Consider the following 16657-nt stretch of genomic DNA (forward strand, 5'->3'; position numbering starts at 1 on the left):
GAGCTTTGTACTGAAACTTCTGTTTTATTAACTTTACATACTGACAAATAATTAGAATTGTAGCCCTTGCAAATGCCCTTTCCTACTATTTGAATTCCACTGTCACTTGTCATTGGATGCAAGGCCAGGCGCAGGAGGAGTCTGTGACTGGTTCCTCCCTGGGGTGCCACCTGGAACTAGGGTACCACTGAGCCCTCTGACTCACCAGCCTGGGCTCCCTCTCACACTGTGTTGCTGTGACAAGCTGCAGACCCGCTCCTGGTCCTACACTTCCACCAGCATTCACACAGGTAGGGACAAACCCAGCTGCAGTTACATACAAGCTGACCAGCCACTGCACGAACCAACAATAGAGAGGCTACAGCCAAAATAACCACCAGCTTCTCCAGTCTAGGACCCCAGAGCTGTACCACCCTGCCCTGGTCAAAACCCTGACCAGTATGAATTTGTTATGCAGTTCGCCTCCCCCTCAATCACCTGGATCAATCAGTCTTCAGCTATCGTTAAGACTGCACCGATCACAACACGTCCGCCATTCTTCTTGCATTCTTGCCTTTCTTCTCCATGTTCTTCCAAAACGTTTAACAATGTCATCTTCCCATCTTCTTGGAGGCCGACCAGGTGGTCTTTTTTGTTCTTGCAGGTACCACTCAGTAATGATTGCGGTTCACCTATTGTCCGTGAACCATGCTATGTGGCTCGCCTCAATGTGGAGAGGAAATGCAACAGCTTTTGCCCCTTGAGCTAAGATTTCCAAGCACTTCATTCAGACTCACTGGTTTAGATAAAGCAAAAACAAGTTTATTAACTACAAAAGATAGATGTACGTGAATATAAGGGATAGCAAAGAGATCAAAGAAGATTACCTAGTAAATAAAAAAAAATTCAAACTATGCTTAACATCATAGAATGATAGGATTTGAATTAACAATCTCTCGCCCTGACTGATGATACAAGCAGGCTTGCAGATTCTCAGCTTACAAGATGCACTTGCTTTACAGCTTGGGATCCCCAGGTTTTCATACACAGGCTAGAAATCCCTTTAGCCTGGAACCAGCATGTCCCCTGGTTCCATGTTTTGTTCCTTAGGTGTTTCTAGGAGTTTTCTTGTGTGGGGAGTGAAGGTGTCACTCCCTGCCTTATATAGCTTTAGCATATGGTGGGAACCCTCTGTCCCAAACTCAGTTTGTGGAAAAACAGTGGTATCCAAGATGTAGTTCCGTGTCATGTGGCCTGGTCACATGCCCTTGCATACTTTGCTGAGTCATAGTAGCCATTATTTACAGGCTGTCTGGAGCATTCTCAGGAAGGCTCACCCTATGGGAGATAAGCTTCTCCTAAGGCCTATTGTTCTTCCGAATGACCCATTACCTTGAATAGGCCTTTCAGAGCCAGCTGTCTAGACTGGAAGCATTTTGCCTAATGGGTATCACTGAGGTGTGACTACATGTGAAATACAGATACATAGTTAATATTCATAACTTCAGATACAAAAATGATCCATGCATACAAATAGAATAATCATATTTAGCAAATCATAACTTTTCCAATTACACCTCACATGACCAGTCTTGTACAAAATGCATCGTAATTATGCCGTAATAACATCAATATGAAAACTATGGAGTGCAGTGTCACAGAGTCATTGGCTTCAAGTGGTTCCTGCATGTAGAAGGATAGTACCTATTGGCTACTCCTTTCTTTTGTCTAGCTCCATTCTTTTCAAAACTCAGTGGCAGACCTGGAAAGCAGTGATGAGAGAGAATCTGGAACTTAATGTACCCATTGAATGTTTCATAAAAGGTCTTTATCAGGCGCACACAAAAGTTGCACCTGTGGGGAAAGTCTGTTTCATGCACCAAGAAGGAGTATGTTGAGGTCACATTTTGGGGGGCTGTGACCTTTGTTAGTGGGGGAGTGAGTGCCCAGACCATTAGGGAGGGAGGCACTAGAATGTCTCAGGAAAAATTGGATCTTCTGGATTATCTGTATGTTGGTTAATAAAATTATATTCTGTTTTGCCTTCTCTGAATCTGTGTGTATTGATGGATTATAAAATGCTGTAATATGTTTAAAGTACTATAAACAGCCTTCTAGAAAAATCTGAGGGTTCTAGAAGCCCATGATTACAAGATGCTGTAGAATTTAATCCACAAGCTCTGCTGACTATCCTGGGCCCAATTCTTGTGCACTTACCACTTATGGTATTGTTGGAACTCCTTGCAGATACTATTTGGTGGAAGGGCTAGTTTACATGCAGGCTTTACTGCTTTAACGATACTGCACTAGAAAACTGCACTCATAACCAAAGTAGTTTTAGTAAAAAACTTGTGTGTAGACTAGGCCTAAGTGCTTTAGAATAAGGTCCTCTGCTATTAAACATGCATAATTAATGCAAAAGTCAGAGCTCGCCTTACTGAAATCTCAATAGATATTTGATACAGTTCCACATGGGACATTATTAGTTAAATTGAAGAAGTTGGGGATTAATATGAGAAGTGAAAGGTGGAAAAGGAACTGTTAAAGGAGAGACTACAATGGGTCATACTGAAAGATGAACTTCAGGGGACCAATCTTATTTAAAATTCTTATTATTGACCTTGGCACAAAAAGTAGGAGTGTGCTAATAACATTTGCAGATGACACAAAGTTGGGAGGTATTTCCAGTACAGATGAGGACCAGAATATAATACAAGAAGATCTTGATGACCTTGAGTAATAGAAATGTGATGAAATTTAATAGTGCAGAGTGCAAGGTCATGCATGTAGGGACTAACAAGAATCTTTGCTATAAGTTGGGGACATATCAGTTGGAAGTGACAGAGGAGGAGAAAGACCCGGATGTATTGGTTAATCACAGGATGACAATGAGCCACCAGTGTGATGTGGCCATGAAAAAGGCTAATGCAATCTTAGGATGCATCAGGCAAGATATTTCCAGTAGAAATAGGGAACAATTAGTAACATTATACAAGGCACTAGTGAGACCTCATCTGGTTACTGTGTGCAATTCTGGTCTCCCATGTTAAAGAAAGATGAATTAAAACTGGAACAAGTGCAGAGAAAGGCTACTAGGATGATACGAGGAATGGAAAACCTACTTTATGAGCTTGGCTTGTTTAGCCTAACCAAACGAAAGCTGAGGGGAGATATGATTGATCTTTATAAGGACATCAGAGGGATGAATAACAGGAATATTTAAGTTAAGTGCCAATGTGAGCACAAGAACAAATGGATATAAACTGGCCATCAACAAATTTAGGCTTGAAATTGGACAAAGGTTTCTAATTATCTAGACCTAACTAGCTTCAATACTAAGCTTGATAAGTTTATGGAGGAGATGCTACGATGAGCCTGCCTAAAATGACATGTAGCTGATCTGCGACTGCAAGCAGCAAATATCTCCAATGGCTGGTGATGGGACACTAACTGAAGAGGGCTCTGAGAAATCTTTCCCAGATGTCTGGTTAGAGGATCTTGCCCACATGCTCAGGGTCTAACTGATTGCCATATTTGAGGTCGGGAAGGAATTTTTCCCTGGATCAGATTGGCAGAGACCCTCAAGGTTTTTCACCTTCCTCTGCAGCATGGGACATGGGTCATTTGCAGGTTTAAACTAATATAAATGGTGGATTTTCTGTAGCTTGAAGACTTTAAATCATGATTTGAGGACTTCAGTAACTCAGCCAGAGGTTATGAGTCTATTACAGGAGTGGGTGAGTGAGGTCCTGAGTCCTGCAATGTGCAGGAGACCTAACTAGATGATTATGATAGTCCCTTCTGACGTTAAAGTCTATGAGTGTGTGTAACCCCTAACAGAAGCGGCAACTTGTTTTAGTTTTCTGCTTAATCTTGCAGTTCCAGATCTCTATTATAAGCATAAGCAAACAGAGTGCTAGTCACTTTGGTTTTCAAATATCTAGTGAAACTAAATAAGCTTACACTAGAATACAAATTGCTTGGTCACTTGTCATTTGTCTTTGAAATGCACAAATAAATGGGTCTTGTGATTCAAGCTGGGGAATGCTATAATCTCCTTTGAGAGAAATCAGTAGCAACATTGGCTATTAAACTGCTAGAAAAAGGCAACCTCACATTCTTCTTTGAACTTGGTCACAGCTTCTGTCATACTTTGACTGACTGTAGAAAACCAAACCAGGAGGATAGTGAAAGATGACAGACAACTTGACCGATGTTTATGTAGTTTCAATATTCATCTTCTAGCAATCGTGCTTTCAGAATAGGTTTGGTATAAAAGAAACATAAGGCACTAACTAAAATTTTTCAACAAGTATTCCTTTTGGTTTTAAATCACTAGAATGGAAATCCTAGGTGTCCTACCTTATGTCAAAAAGAAATGATTTGGGAATATTAATCATGCAGGATGCACAGTTGGCCAGATTATTAAAACTGCATTTTATTTGACAGTTCTGAAAGCATCTACCATCAAGGAGTGGGTTAGATGGCAGTGATGAAAAGGATACTGATGAAAATTGGAAACACTAAAGATTATCACACAAAACAATTTTTTATCTTTCTGAAAGTTGCCTTTCTGTTCAAAATGCATTCCCCTTCTCTCTGGAGAGTCTAAAAATAAAACTCAGTGCTTCAAAAAGAATGGGATTTATAGATAAGGTGAGGGAAGCTCCAGAAATGACTGAATAGCCCTGAGTAGTATACTGCTCGATAGCATTCATCACCATGCATTTTTGTCAGGTTTCCATGCCCCATTTAGGGCTTATGTCCCGCCTTCCCACCCTGTTTCCAATGGTGCTGAAGTTTGGTGCCGTCAGCCATTTTGAAAAATTGTGTGTGTGTGTTTGACTAGGGGAAGTGTAGTGTGTGTTTGTGCTTGGGTACATTGAGAGAAAAAGGTTGAAAGAATAGTGTGAGAGAGTTTAAAGATGAAAAAAGAAAGTTTGGGTAAGGTTTAGAGAAAAGGGAAAGAAAGGTTATTGGATGTGGTTGAGTAAGGAGAGAGGTTTGTAAAGGACAGGTTATGAAAGGATAAAAAGATTTTTGTTTTTAAAGGTCTAGTTTGAAAGAATAGAGATTTTTAGTGAGTTTGAGTAAGGAGAAATGATGGTAAAGGCCTAGGTTGGTAGGCTATTGAAGAATAGAAAATTTTGAGATAAATGTAAAAGGTGTATTAACCATCAGGGTGGGTTAAGAAAAAGTTAAATAATATTGAAAACTAGGTTTAAAAAGGGAATTTACTAAGGCAGAGCCTGTTTAGTAAGCACATGGTAAAAAGGTGAATAAAAAAATGCATTTAAACTATTAAATACCAGTGTAGGTTAAGAAAAAAGAGAGGTTAAAAGAAAGAACAGGGCAAAAAAGGGGGGGGGGAAAGAGCCCCCTTTGCAAAGGGCAAAGATAGACAGCACATGGTTGAATCAGAAAGAGAATGAGAGAGAGAGAGAGAGAGAAAGAGAGAGAGAGGCAGGCAGAGCCTGTTTAGTAAGCACATAGTAAAAAAGTGAATAGAAAAGCATTCAATAATAGGGTAGGTTAAGAAAAAAAGGGAGGTTAAAAGAAAGAACAGGGCAAGAAAAGAGAGCCCCCTTTGCAAAGGGCAAAGATAGAGAGCATATGGTTGAATCAGAAAGAGAGGGAGAGAATGAGAGAGAGAGAGAGAGAAAAATTTTACCTTTCAAGTCTTTCTGTAGAATGAGGCAACTTCCCAGGTTCAGACCCTCTCAGACTTGTTATTACCACCTTTGGATCGGACCAATCAGAGTTTGTTCTACAACAGTGTCATATAATTCATTTTCCTGAACCAATCCTAGAGTCCCAAGATTTTAAACAAGAGCCATCTCCCTCCTCTTTTCCTCCCCCTTCTCTCCCCCCTCTTAACTGTCTTATTCTTATCTAAAGAAACAGACCCCCAGCATTTTTCCTGCCATGTAGCCCTTTTGCATAGGGTTTTTTATAAAAGTTAAAACCATAAGCTTTTAGTAACAAACAATTTTTTAAAGTTTTCCCCTAGGTTTTAGACTAACGGGTTATTTTTTAGTAAGCACAATATGAAACAACAGGCTTTTGCAGCAAAGCTCCTGTTAGCAAAGCAGCCTCCTTTAGTCAGTGGATCACAGAGAAGGAGTTTGCGTCTCTACCTGCTTTTTAACAAACACAAGTAAAAGTTACATTAAGTTTTGCAAAGGTTGAAAAAGACAAACCTAAGACACATCCCTTTATTTACAGGAGTGTTTCAATAAAAAAGAGCAGGCAGAAGCACCCCAGGTTTTTAGTAACAGACAGTTTATATACCGGGTACCCCTTATTTTGCAAACCAGTGGATTAGAGAGAAGAAGTTTGTTTCTTTCCCCGCTTTTTAACAAATAGAGGTGAAAGGCTTGTAAAGGAATAAACACTTAAAAAGACAAGTCTATCTAAAGACACATTTCTTTATTTAGTCCCCTTGACATAAGTGTTTTAATTTTAAAAAAAGCATGCAGAAACAACCCTGGGTTATAAAAGTAATGTATAGTGACAAAAGTTTTAGACTAATGTGGGTTATGTTTTAGTAAGCACAATTTGAAACAGCATGCTTTTTTAGCAAAGTCATTGTTAGCAAAAACAGCATCAGTGAGCCAGTGGATTAGAGATAAGAAGACTCCTTCTTCCCCAAACTTTTTAACAAACATATGTTAAAGTTACATTAAGTCTTGCAAAGGGATAATTACTTGAAAAAACAAACCTAAGACACATCCCTTTATTTATAGGTATGTTCTAATAGAGCAGGCAGAAACACCTCAGGATTAAAACCTCAGGTCCTTAGTAACAGCCAGTTTATATTTCCCTTATTTTGTAAACCAATGGATTAGAGAGAAGAAGGTTGCTTCTTCCCCCACTTTTTAAAAAAGACGGAGGTGAAAGTCTTGTAAAGGTATAAACACTTGAAAAGACAAGCCTATATGGAGACACATTTTTTATTTAGCCCCTTAGGCATAAGTGTTTTAATAAAATATAAGTATGCAGAAACAGTTCAGGGTTTAAAAACACAGAAAACCTGTTTATAAAAGTAAATGTATAGTGATAAAAAAGTTTTTCCCTAGGTTTTAGACTAACATGGGTTGTTTTGTAGTAAAAACTGAAGCTGCAGCAAAACCCTGCTCTGCTCTTATCCAAACAACCAGGACCCTGTAACAAAAGCTGAACAACACATACTATAAACCATTTTAAAATGCGTTTTTAAAGTAATGTTTAAAACCTCCTCTTTTTAACTTATTAAATAAACACATGAAAAAACAAACCTACCTGAAGGCACATTCCTTTATTTATAGGAGTGTTTCAGTAAAAGAGCATGCAGAAGCCCCCCGGACCTAAACCCACAAAACCCTTACTAAGAAAAAGTCACCCCCCAGAGTTTTTAGTGAGAACCACTTGAAACAGCCTTTTGAAGGTAGTGGATTAGAAAAGAAGACCCCTTTGAAAAACAGGCTACCTGAAGACACTTTTTTTTTTTTATTTAGCCCCATTGGCATAAGTGTTTTAATAAAATGTAAATATGCAGAAACAACCATTGGTTAAAAACACAGAAAACTTGTTTATAAAAGTAATGTATATTGATAAAAAAGTTTTCCCCCAGGTTTTAGGCTAGCACTGGTAATTTTTTTTAGTAAGGACAGTTTGAAACATCAGGCTTTTGCAGCAAAGCAGCTGTCAGCAAAAACAGCCCCTGTAAGACAGTAGATCAGAGATAAGAAGGCTGCTTCTTTGCCTACTTTTTAACAAATACAAGTGAAAGTTATATTAAGTTTTGTAAAGGAATAAATACTTCAAAAGACAAGCCTATATGAAGACAGAGCCCTTTTTTTAACATTTTTACATGCGTGTTTCAATTAAAAAAAAAAAGCATGCAGAAAATACGCCAGAGTGAAAACCACAGAACCTTAGTAACAGCTAGTTTATACCCCCCTTATCTTGTAATCCAGTGGATTAGAGAGAAGTTTATTTTCCTCCCCACTTTTTAACAAATCGATGTGAAAGTTATGGTAAGCTTTTATTTTCCTAGGGCTTTTAGATTTAAGAATGAATTTTGTTGTTGCATAATTAGAATGTCTTTGTTTTTAAATGTTTGCAACCCGTGTGCTGAGACACAGTTACAAGCTCCTGTGTTTGTTTTGGGTCCATAGATTTTATTAAAATAATACAACACAGGCTGGAGCTTTCTTTACATTTTAAAACAGATAAGACTAATTAGGCTAGCCAGTGCTTCATGCACTCTAGTCTGCCTTAGCAAGGCTCTAGGGGTTACTCCTTCAGTTTGCTTGGTTTTTTACACAGACTTCTTTTCTAACTTGTTTTTTAAATGCTGTTGAAGTTTTTTAAAATAGCGAGATGGCATTGAAAGATACTTTATGAAAGTTATAACAAGTATTTTATTCCATTTACTGATTGTAAAAGACAAAAACCACCGCTTTGTGACTGCGTGAAGCTTAGAGATAGCCTATCTGAAGAATATCCTCACCCCTTAACTTCCCCCCATACTTTTAACACTTGCTAAACATGCAGTGTTTCATTATATAAAGGTTTTTAACATTTAACACAAAAATACAGAATTGACTGAGATGTAACATAATGTGACCTTTTTAAAGGATATTCCATAGGCCTCACTGCATATTTGAAGCATTAAGTTTTTGGTTTTTTTAAAGTTTATTATGAAAAAGCAGTATTGCCTGAGCTGTAACAAAACAAGGCCCCTCTTAGTGATATTTTGTAGAAGTTTAGTGAACTAAAAAGGCTTAAGATACTAGCCTGTTCTTTTTAAAACAGTGTTTTTAAAGTACCAAAACAACGACTGGGTATGAATATGAAAACTGGCAATTGAGGGGAGTTTACATATGTGTTTTTTAATTAAAAAAAAACAAGATTGCTTTTTTAAAGTTTGGATTTATACAAAAAACACAAGAAAAAATAGCTTATGTAAAACAGTTAGCTGTTTTTTACCAGAGTGATAGAGCCTTCCTCACCCCCGCTCTCCCCCCCCCCTTTTTTTTTTCCTTCTTTTTAAATGCTTTTTTAAAATCTAAACCAGGGACAAACAATTTTTTTTTTAAAAGCCAGAGCCACAGAGATCAGGCCATGGGAGTAAGAAAGCTGTCCTGAGTTTTAGGGGGCATGTTGATAACTCTTTTAGTGAAACGGCTTTGTAGGCAGCCTGTCTGTGTTAGTTGTTATGCTTTAGCGTGGGCAAGCATTTATCATTTGGAAGCACTTTCCCACTTTATGAGGTATTATCTCCACCATTTTACGGCCGATCAGAAATATTAACAAAAACAAGCTAAAAGATACTTTGTAGCAAGCTCTGCAAAACAATAATTACAATTTTGTTTATCATTATCTTGTCTAAGCCCCTAGAGGATATATTTTGTTTTGTTTTTATAGAACACTTTTATGCAAACTGTAACCCTAGATTATGTACAGCATTAAATAATATGAAACAGTAGACAAGAGACCTGAGACATTGTTGAAATCAGAGGGGCTATGATTAAGTCCTAATGCAGAGGGCCTTGGGGTGGAAAATGAAAAGGTACAGCCGAAGTGAAAGATGGTATGATTCAAGAGAGGTTCTGGGGCTGCTTTGCAACGGTCCATAGGGAGTCTATAACCCTCATGCACAAACACCAGGGCTGGGTGAGGTGGTTGGGCCTTTATTAGAGGAACAGGCCGTTCATATACCTTTTCTTGTTGTTGACAAACTGTAACCTAACTTCACGTATACTACAGAGGCAACCTACCGCCCTTTTGATAAATCCCACATCCCTTGAACTCCATAAAAACACGCTTTACACCGTTATTTTCAACTGACATTTTATTTTACAACACGGCCCATTTTGTTCCCAAAACACGCTCTAACTGTTAGTGTTTTTTCTTAGCAAGATTTTGTAATTTGCTGAATGAAGAAGACGTTCAACATTTTGCATTAAACATTTATTTATCGGTTTGAGTCTTTCATCTAAAACGCTATTTGGGTCCTCGGCCTCTGTCACTTTGTCCACCAATTCTGCCCCTAGGGCTAAATGTTTCTGGGTTACACAGAGGCACTGCAGTGCGTATCCTAGCATGATGATGACATTTAACACACTCTCCATACACAAACTACCGCTAATTTCTTTAATTTTACAATTCACATAATCTAAAGACCAGTACACGGAGGCATGATGCCTCTGACCAGGGGCGTCTATGGCACACCCAGGACAATACTCATTTTGTTTCTCAGGCAGTGCTTGATGATTCCGTGCACAGCCGCTCCCACAATTGCACGCATCATGGTTTTATAGTTATGAACTCGCACCGGCTTAATACCGAATTTCTCCCTCAACTTTAGATAGTACAGGCCTACAGAATAAACGTCCCCCGCTGTTTCGGCATTCTGTGGAGCATCTGGTTTTGTGTCTGGGCAAAAACAGATCGGGCCCAAAATACTTGGTCCTTCGGAACTATCGGTGTCCAAAACCTGCAAGTCCTCTGAAGAACCATCGCTCAGCTGCTGAAAAATTGACAGTAAGAAATGTGTGTAAGGCATCTTTGTACTTTTTCATAACATGATTTTAAAACCTTTTACACCGTGTATCGAGAGATCCCTTCCGCAGGCAGCTTTTAAAAACAACAAACAACAACAACAATTGAAATATGTCTGGTCAGAGGATCTTGCCCTGAGATGCTCGGTTGGCTAGAGCCTTTTGGATCAAGCCTGCACAGAGACATATTTCAGTTGTTGTTGTTTGTTGTTTTTAAAAGCTGCCTGCGGAACGGATCTCTTGATACACGGTGTAAAAGGTTTTAAAATCATGTTATGTAAAAGTCAGCATGTTAGACCCTGAGTATGTGGGCAAGATCCTCTTGCACGCATTTCTTACTTACTTCCTGTCAGTTTTTCAGCAGCTGGGCTGAAGTAGAGGTAATAGCAAAGTGGGCAGGTTTCTGGCAATTTCACAAAAAAATGGGATTGTTTTTTATTTGATTATGATAATCCCTTTGATAATAGACTTCTAATTGTTAGCTAAACTTTCAACTTTTTTTCTTTATCTTAACTAGTTCCCCAAGTTAGTCCAGAGAGAGTGCATCTGGAGGCACAGTTCTTTCATCCTCTTTCATATGAAAGGCACACATCTCATCCCTCTTATACTTCAGCTTCCTAATCTTGTAAATGGCACATCTCTCTCTCTCTCTCTCTCACACACACACACACACTCACACTCTCTCTCTCTCTGTGCCATTGACTTATATTATTCCTTCTGCATGAAGTCCACCCAGGTGCTCAGGGCTCCCTCTATACCACACAGACTTTGCAGGAGCCCCTATGCTGGAATTGAGGCAGACAGTACTGATGTGCAGGGGGGCTTTTGCATCTGCTGTGCAAGGGTTTCATTCTGGCTCTGAACAGGCTGGCATGCAGGGGGCTTTTGGGATTGAGCTGCTGAGGGTACTGCTGGATGCTCATTGAAGCTGATCTGCTGGTCTCAAACTCCCAGACAGAGGGGTTGCCCAGGGGTCAGCAGCCACAATTCCAGCCAATAGTCTGGAATAGACATTGCAGAAGGGCTGCATTGTATTCAAAATGAATGGGCATATTAGAGGTGGAAAACTCCTATTAAATCTTATTCCAGCTTCTATGGTTTATGGCCCCACATAGTTGATCTCACCAGAATGCCTTTATTTCTCCTCTTCAACATACAAATGAAATACCCTTTTTACCATAACATGAGCTTGTTGCTTTAGGGAAGAATGAGTTGGTATCTTCTATATTGTACATAAGATTTCACTCTCTTCATCACTCAATTAGGCTGAGAAAACAGAACACAAATGTGAGCTGAAAGCGGATAAAATGATGAGAGCAGCTGCCAAGGATGTACACAGGCTACGAGGACAGAGTCGTAAGGAGCCCCTGGAGGTACAATCATTCAGGTAGGAATGTCTCTAAAGAGGAGAAAGTTATTGCTGCAAAAAAAAAAAAAAAACTTTTTTTTTCTTTTGGATAACTTCAGTTCACCACAAATTTAAGTGTCCTTTACAAAAGACAGTTACTGTGCTGCCTGAGTTAGAGAGATCTGCATTTTCTTATCCAAGACTAAAATACTGCGCTCATTTTAATCCACAGAATTCACATTGATTTCAATGAGAACAGGATTAGATCCCAATATTTTCCGTTAACAGGCAGTAGCACAATGCTGCTTAATTTGTCTATCCCTTTGTTTAATAAATGAATCACCTATGGCTGTCTTTTTGTAACACACTTATGAGACCTAAAATGGTATGATAGTTGCAAAGTGACACTTTTTTGTAACAAGTACAGTTTTGTTAGTTTTACTGTAACCACTTACAATGCCTGTCTCTGAAATGTAAATGAGGCGTGTTTTGTGTGTGGTGAAGCATGGGGCTTTTATTTTTGTGTATTAGTTGCCTGGGCAGTCTTTCGCCCGGGCAGTCGTTCTTCTCTTAGAATGTCCAAATCGCTGGTGGATTCTTTATTGTATTAACAACTGATGGTGGTCTTCTTTTTAGAGAGAAGATGGCATTTTTCACACGACCGAGGATAAACATTCCAACCCTCTCTGCAGATGATGTTTAATCACCATAAAGTATTTGTTTTCCCTGACCATTCCATAAATACAGTTTGGTTTTGCTGAAGTTATTTATGTGGTATTATGAAGGTACCAAGTCATTTGTACATTAGAGCTTTTGTCGGTTTTTTAATGTCTAAAGACTTTTTTAGTTTTGTTCTATCATTAGAAAAACCAGCATTAAAGTGACAAGATTGTATAGTTTGTATATTTAGGAATGTATTTTTGGGAAAGAATTTTAAATAAGAACAAATGCAGCCTGAAGTGCTGTTCTTAAATAATAATATTCTATTTAGACTTATTTTGTACAGCTCTACCTTTTAGAGGTTTTACTGCAATAAAATAAATCTGAAGGAACCTCACTGCTATGTTCTATGGCTATAACACATCAAACTCTTCCTACTTAATATTTTGTACAATATAGAGAATGCAGGGAACCATTTTTTGATTCTACAGTGCTGTGAACGAATACTCTGAGCTGTGAAGTGTTTGCATTTCCTGCTAGGTCATAAAAATGGGTGTGGAGTTGAAATACTTGCACTTTTTTGAGATTTGTACTTTCAGCTCATGTTTATAATGGATCTGTTTGTTTAACAAGTTCCAAAAGCCCATTGAAAGCCACTGCTGTAGGAGGAGGGCTACATGGAACATATGTCAATTTTAGGGTTTTTTTTTAATAAAGTGAGCTTTCTGGATGAATTTATCTTTTTTCTCTTTTTTGTTTTTTTTAATACAACTATTCCCATCAAGTGGGGCACAGCTAACTCATTCCTTTTCTAATCCACTAACCTGGGATAGCTATTCTACCATTTTTAAACTCTATTTTCAGAGTATTTTTTAGCAAGTAACTCAGTGGGACTTAGGCTCCGAAGTCATTCAGGTGCTTTTAAAGATTTTTGTCCTTACATATAAAGAGAAGTCCCTACAGTTGCTTAAGGAATATTTTATTACTTATTTTTCTACAGTTTAAAATAATAATGCAGAAAAAGCAACTAATATATGTATACAAATAAACAAAGCAAACGTGTGAAAGCACCAGTGTTTAACCATCCCGTCTTTTCTAGCACATCCCAAATTGATTTGCATGATATACTTGACAGCTTTGTCACTAATTCATCTCTGCAGACAGTTTATTCTTAAATGCTTGTGTGACTCTGAGCCCAGCTTTCAGGTGTGGGTGTTCAATCCACATACGGGTGTTTAGTAAGAGCTGAACTGCTCAGTCTATTTTAATCCCAAGTGCCAATTGGAGTATTCAAATGGCAAGTTTGGATCCAGTGTATCAAGAGATTATGCTTTCCATAGTATTAGAAATACTATTTATTTTTTCTGCACTCCTATAGATTGAACTCCCTCTCACAAAGTTTAATGTATGCATTCCTTTGGATCATTAATTTGTTTGGGGCGTTTGATGACTGAACAGGCGCTCCACAGAATAGAGCACTGGAAGCTTTATATGATACAAAAAAGAGTTAAGTGAGTAAACTTTCACCCTCTTTTCTGCAAAAATTGACTGTTTCAAGTAAATAAGACTCTCTGCAGAATGAGGGCACTACATACTAATATATATGAAGGACCACAGTTAGCCCCTGTGTGAGAAGGTGTAACTCTGCTGAAGTCATAGAGCTGCATCCCGGTGCTGAATTTGACCCAATGTTGCACTACCAAGAATCCAATTCAAATTTTTAGCTGTACAAGTTGCACTGTTTTGTAGGAGTGGGAAAAAAACCCTGATCATTTTAGGGCCTGATCAAAGTCCCGTTAAATTCAATGGAGTCCTTCCATTAATTTTAATGGGAGTTATATCAGGCCCTCCGCCAGGTCAATACAATGCATTTCACTTCTCAGATTTGTTATTGGCTGTTTGTAAAAGATATTATGTCAAATAATGGATTTCCAGTCAGTAAAAATAAACTATGAAACTTGGTATATTGCTGCTAAAATCAAAAAGCTCTTAAAATCTTATAATTTTGTAGTAAATTACCTAGTATTGAGTACTTGAATAATGCTGCTTTAAAAAATATCCTCCATATTGCTGTACTCTACAGAATTATGAAAAAGAGATGTTACTACTTTGTCCAGAATTACTGTAATTGATAGCTAAGTTTTATCAAACTACTAGCTGCTTTGTTATATAATATTTGGGTAATTTAACTTGAAAATGCTGATTTGAATGGTTTTTATTGTGCTAATTTTTTATTTTCTCAAAAACTTCTAACCTTTGCAAACCACCTTTATAGTAATGACTCTACTATGGTGGGGTGGAATTGGGGAGAGAATGCAATTAAGTCCAGAATAAAGACTAAATTACATTTAGTCTCTGTCCATTAAAGCTGACAAATACTTTTAAAATGCAGGTCTCTTGATGTATATACTATTTTTCTATGTCTGAAACATTTTAACAGGCAACAACTATACATTTTTATCCTATGTATACTGTAATGGTTTTGTCAGAATTAATGGTAATTAAAAATATTACAAAATTACATAGTCGGTCTACACACTTGTATGTTTGGGGTGGGAATAGGGGATGTTTCTGAACTAACTTTAAGTGGTCATAATAAAATAAACCTGCATCAAGTCTTTAAAAAAGATTACTCCTAAGAAATTGTATTTAACTATAATGTAAAGTAGGAGATAGACTTTCATGTGGACACTTAACATATAAATCTTATACGTTAGAGGAAACAATAACAGTGGCCCTGGATGTTTCGGCATAGTTCCCCATAGACTTCTGGACACAGGGTTTTAATTCTCTGCCAAACACTCAGTGGAATCTGCACATCCTCTCACAGTGGGCTACAAGAATGAGGAATCCTTTGAAGAAAAATACGACTGGTGGACCTGCTCAGTGGGAATTGGACCTGGACAGCGGCTTGTTCATTAGGTCATAGATATCTTACAATTGTATTTAGCTTCCAAAATATGCCAGATGCATTCCAAACCTCTGAAGTGCTCAGTTTAACAGTCTTATTCATGAACAGCTCCACCCTGTAGCTTTAATTTAAAATTGGTATCCTCCCTCACAGGCGCCAACAGCTGTTTCGCAGTGCTAAGCGCTGGGAGGGAGGGGGAAGAAGTAGGACGCAGCAGCGTGCTCGGGGAGGAGGCAGAAGCGGAGGTGGAGAGGAGGCAAGCTAGGGCAAGGGGGTGGGGAGCTGCTGGCAGGTGCAGAGCACCCACCAATTTTTCCCCGGGGGTGCTCCAACCCCGGAGCACCCACAGAGTTGGCCCCTACGTCCTCAGTGAATCATGTACTTAATACTACAGTGTTGAGAACTATACACAAATCTTAAAGCTAGATTAGATGTGTTAGGCAGTTAACCCGCTTAATAAAGCGCTCAATTGACACAGCATTCTTCATTAAAGTCTCTTGACAGGAGAGATCTTAAGACTCCCACTGCTTGATAATGCAGTGATATGTGGAAAGAATGAACTTTGTATAGGGATTTCATATGTTTTACTTTACTTGTAGTGACCGTGGTAGTTAGACCATGTATAGCAATTTATGCATTGATTTTTGGTGTGACCTTCAAAACTGACTGGAGTTAAGAAAGTGGTGGAATAAAAAGGGTCACTTTGTAATATTAGTACTGTAATACCTTTTGATACCTCTGTACTCAACACTGATTCACATATAGCAACCTTCCCAGTTATGATTTAGAACAATTAGTAAAAATATAATGTAGTTAATATACATGCCTTCCAATATTACATATATTGATGAGCTCCGCAAAGAGGGAATATGTAAATCAGTAATATAAGCAACCTTCTGGCTATCTGATTTAATGGTAATTACATATTGAAAACAGAGTATGGTTACTCAATAATTGTAATGTAACTATTTTGTAATTACTGTACTCTTAAAATGCCAAAAGTTAGCTGAAATGTTAGTCTTTGATACATCCCCACCTAACTATGCTAGCTAAACAAAAGCTTAAATTTTAGATCTCTACCTTGTCTCCTTCAAGTCTGTTTTAGTAGAAAACAGCAATCCAGCACTTGTAGGGAGATGGATTCAGCAATACAAGGTCTTTGCCATCTCTAGCTATATTTTGAATTTGAAAATTAGACATGTTGGAACCCCT

General features: G+C 38.2%; 1 protein-coding gene across 3 annotated transcripts in view; it reads left to right on the forward strand.

Moving 5' to 3' along the window:
* WWC1 (WW and C2 domain containing 1) overlaps positions 1–15070 on the forward strand; it is a 143077-nt gene extending 128007 nt beyond the window's left edge. For 2 of the 3 annotated variants that reach the window (XM_039486018.1, XM_039486020.1), the window contains exons 22-23: positions 11792–11913; positions 12511–15070. In XM_039486018.1, the coding sequence (XP_039341952.1) occupies positions 11792–11913; positions 12511–12577 (189 nt within the window). In that variant the 3' untranslated portion in view covers positions 12578–15070. The remainder of the gene's footprint in view (positions 1–11791; positions 11914–12510) is intronic. The other variant, XM_039486017.1, reaches the window with a different exon arrangement.
* Positions 15071–16657: the final 1587 nt, after the last annotated feature.

This window comes from Mauremys reevesii, linkage group 8 (genome assembly GCF_016161935.1).
Source record: "Mauremys reevesii isolate NIE-2019 linkage group 8, ASM1616193v1, whole genome shotgun sequence".
Taxonomy (NCBI): Eukaryota; Metazoa; Chordata; order Testudines; family Geoemydidae; genus Mauremys; species Mauremys reevesii.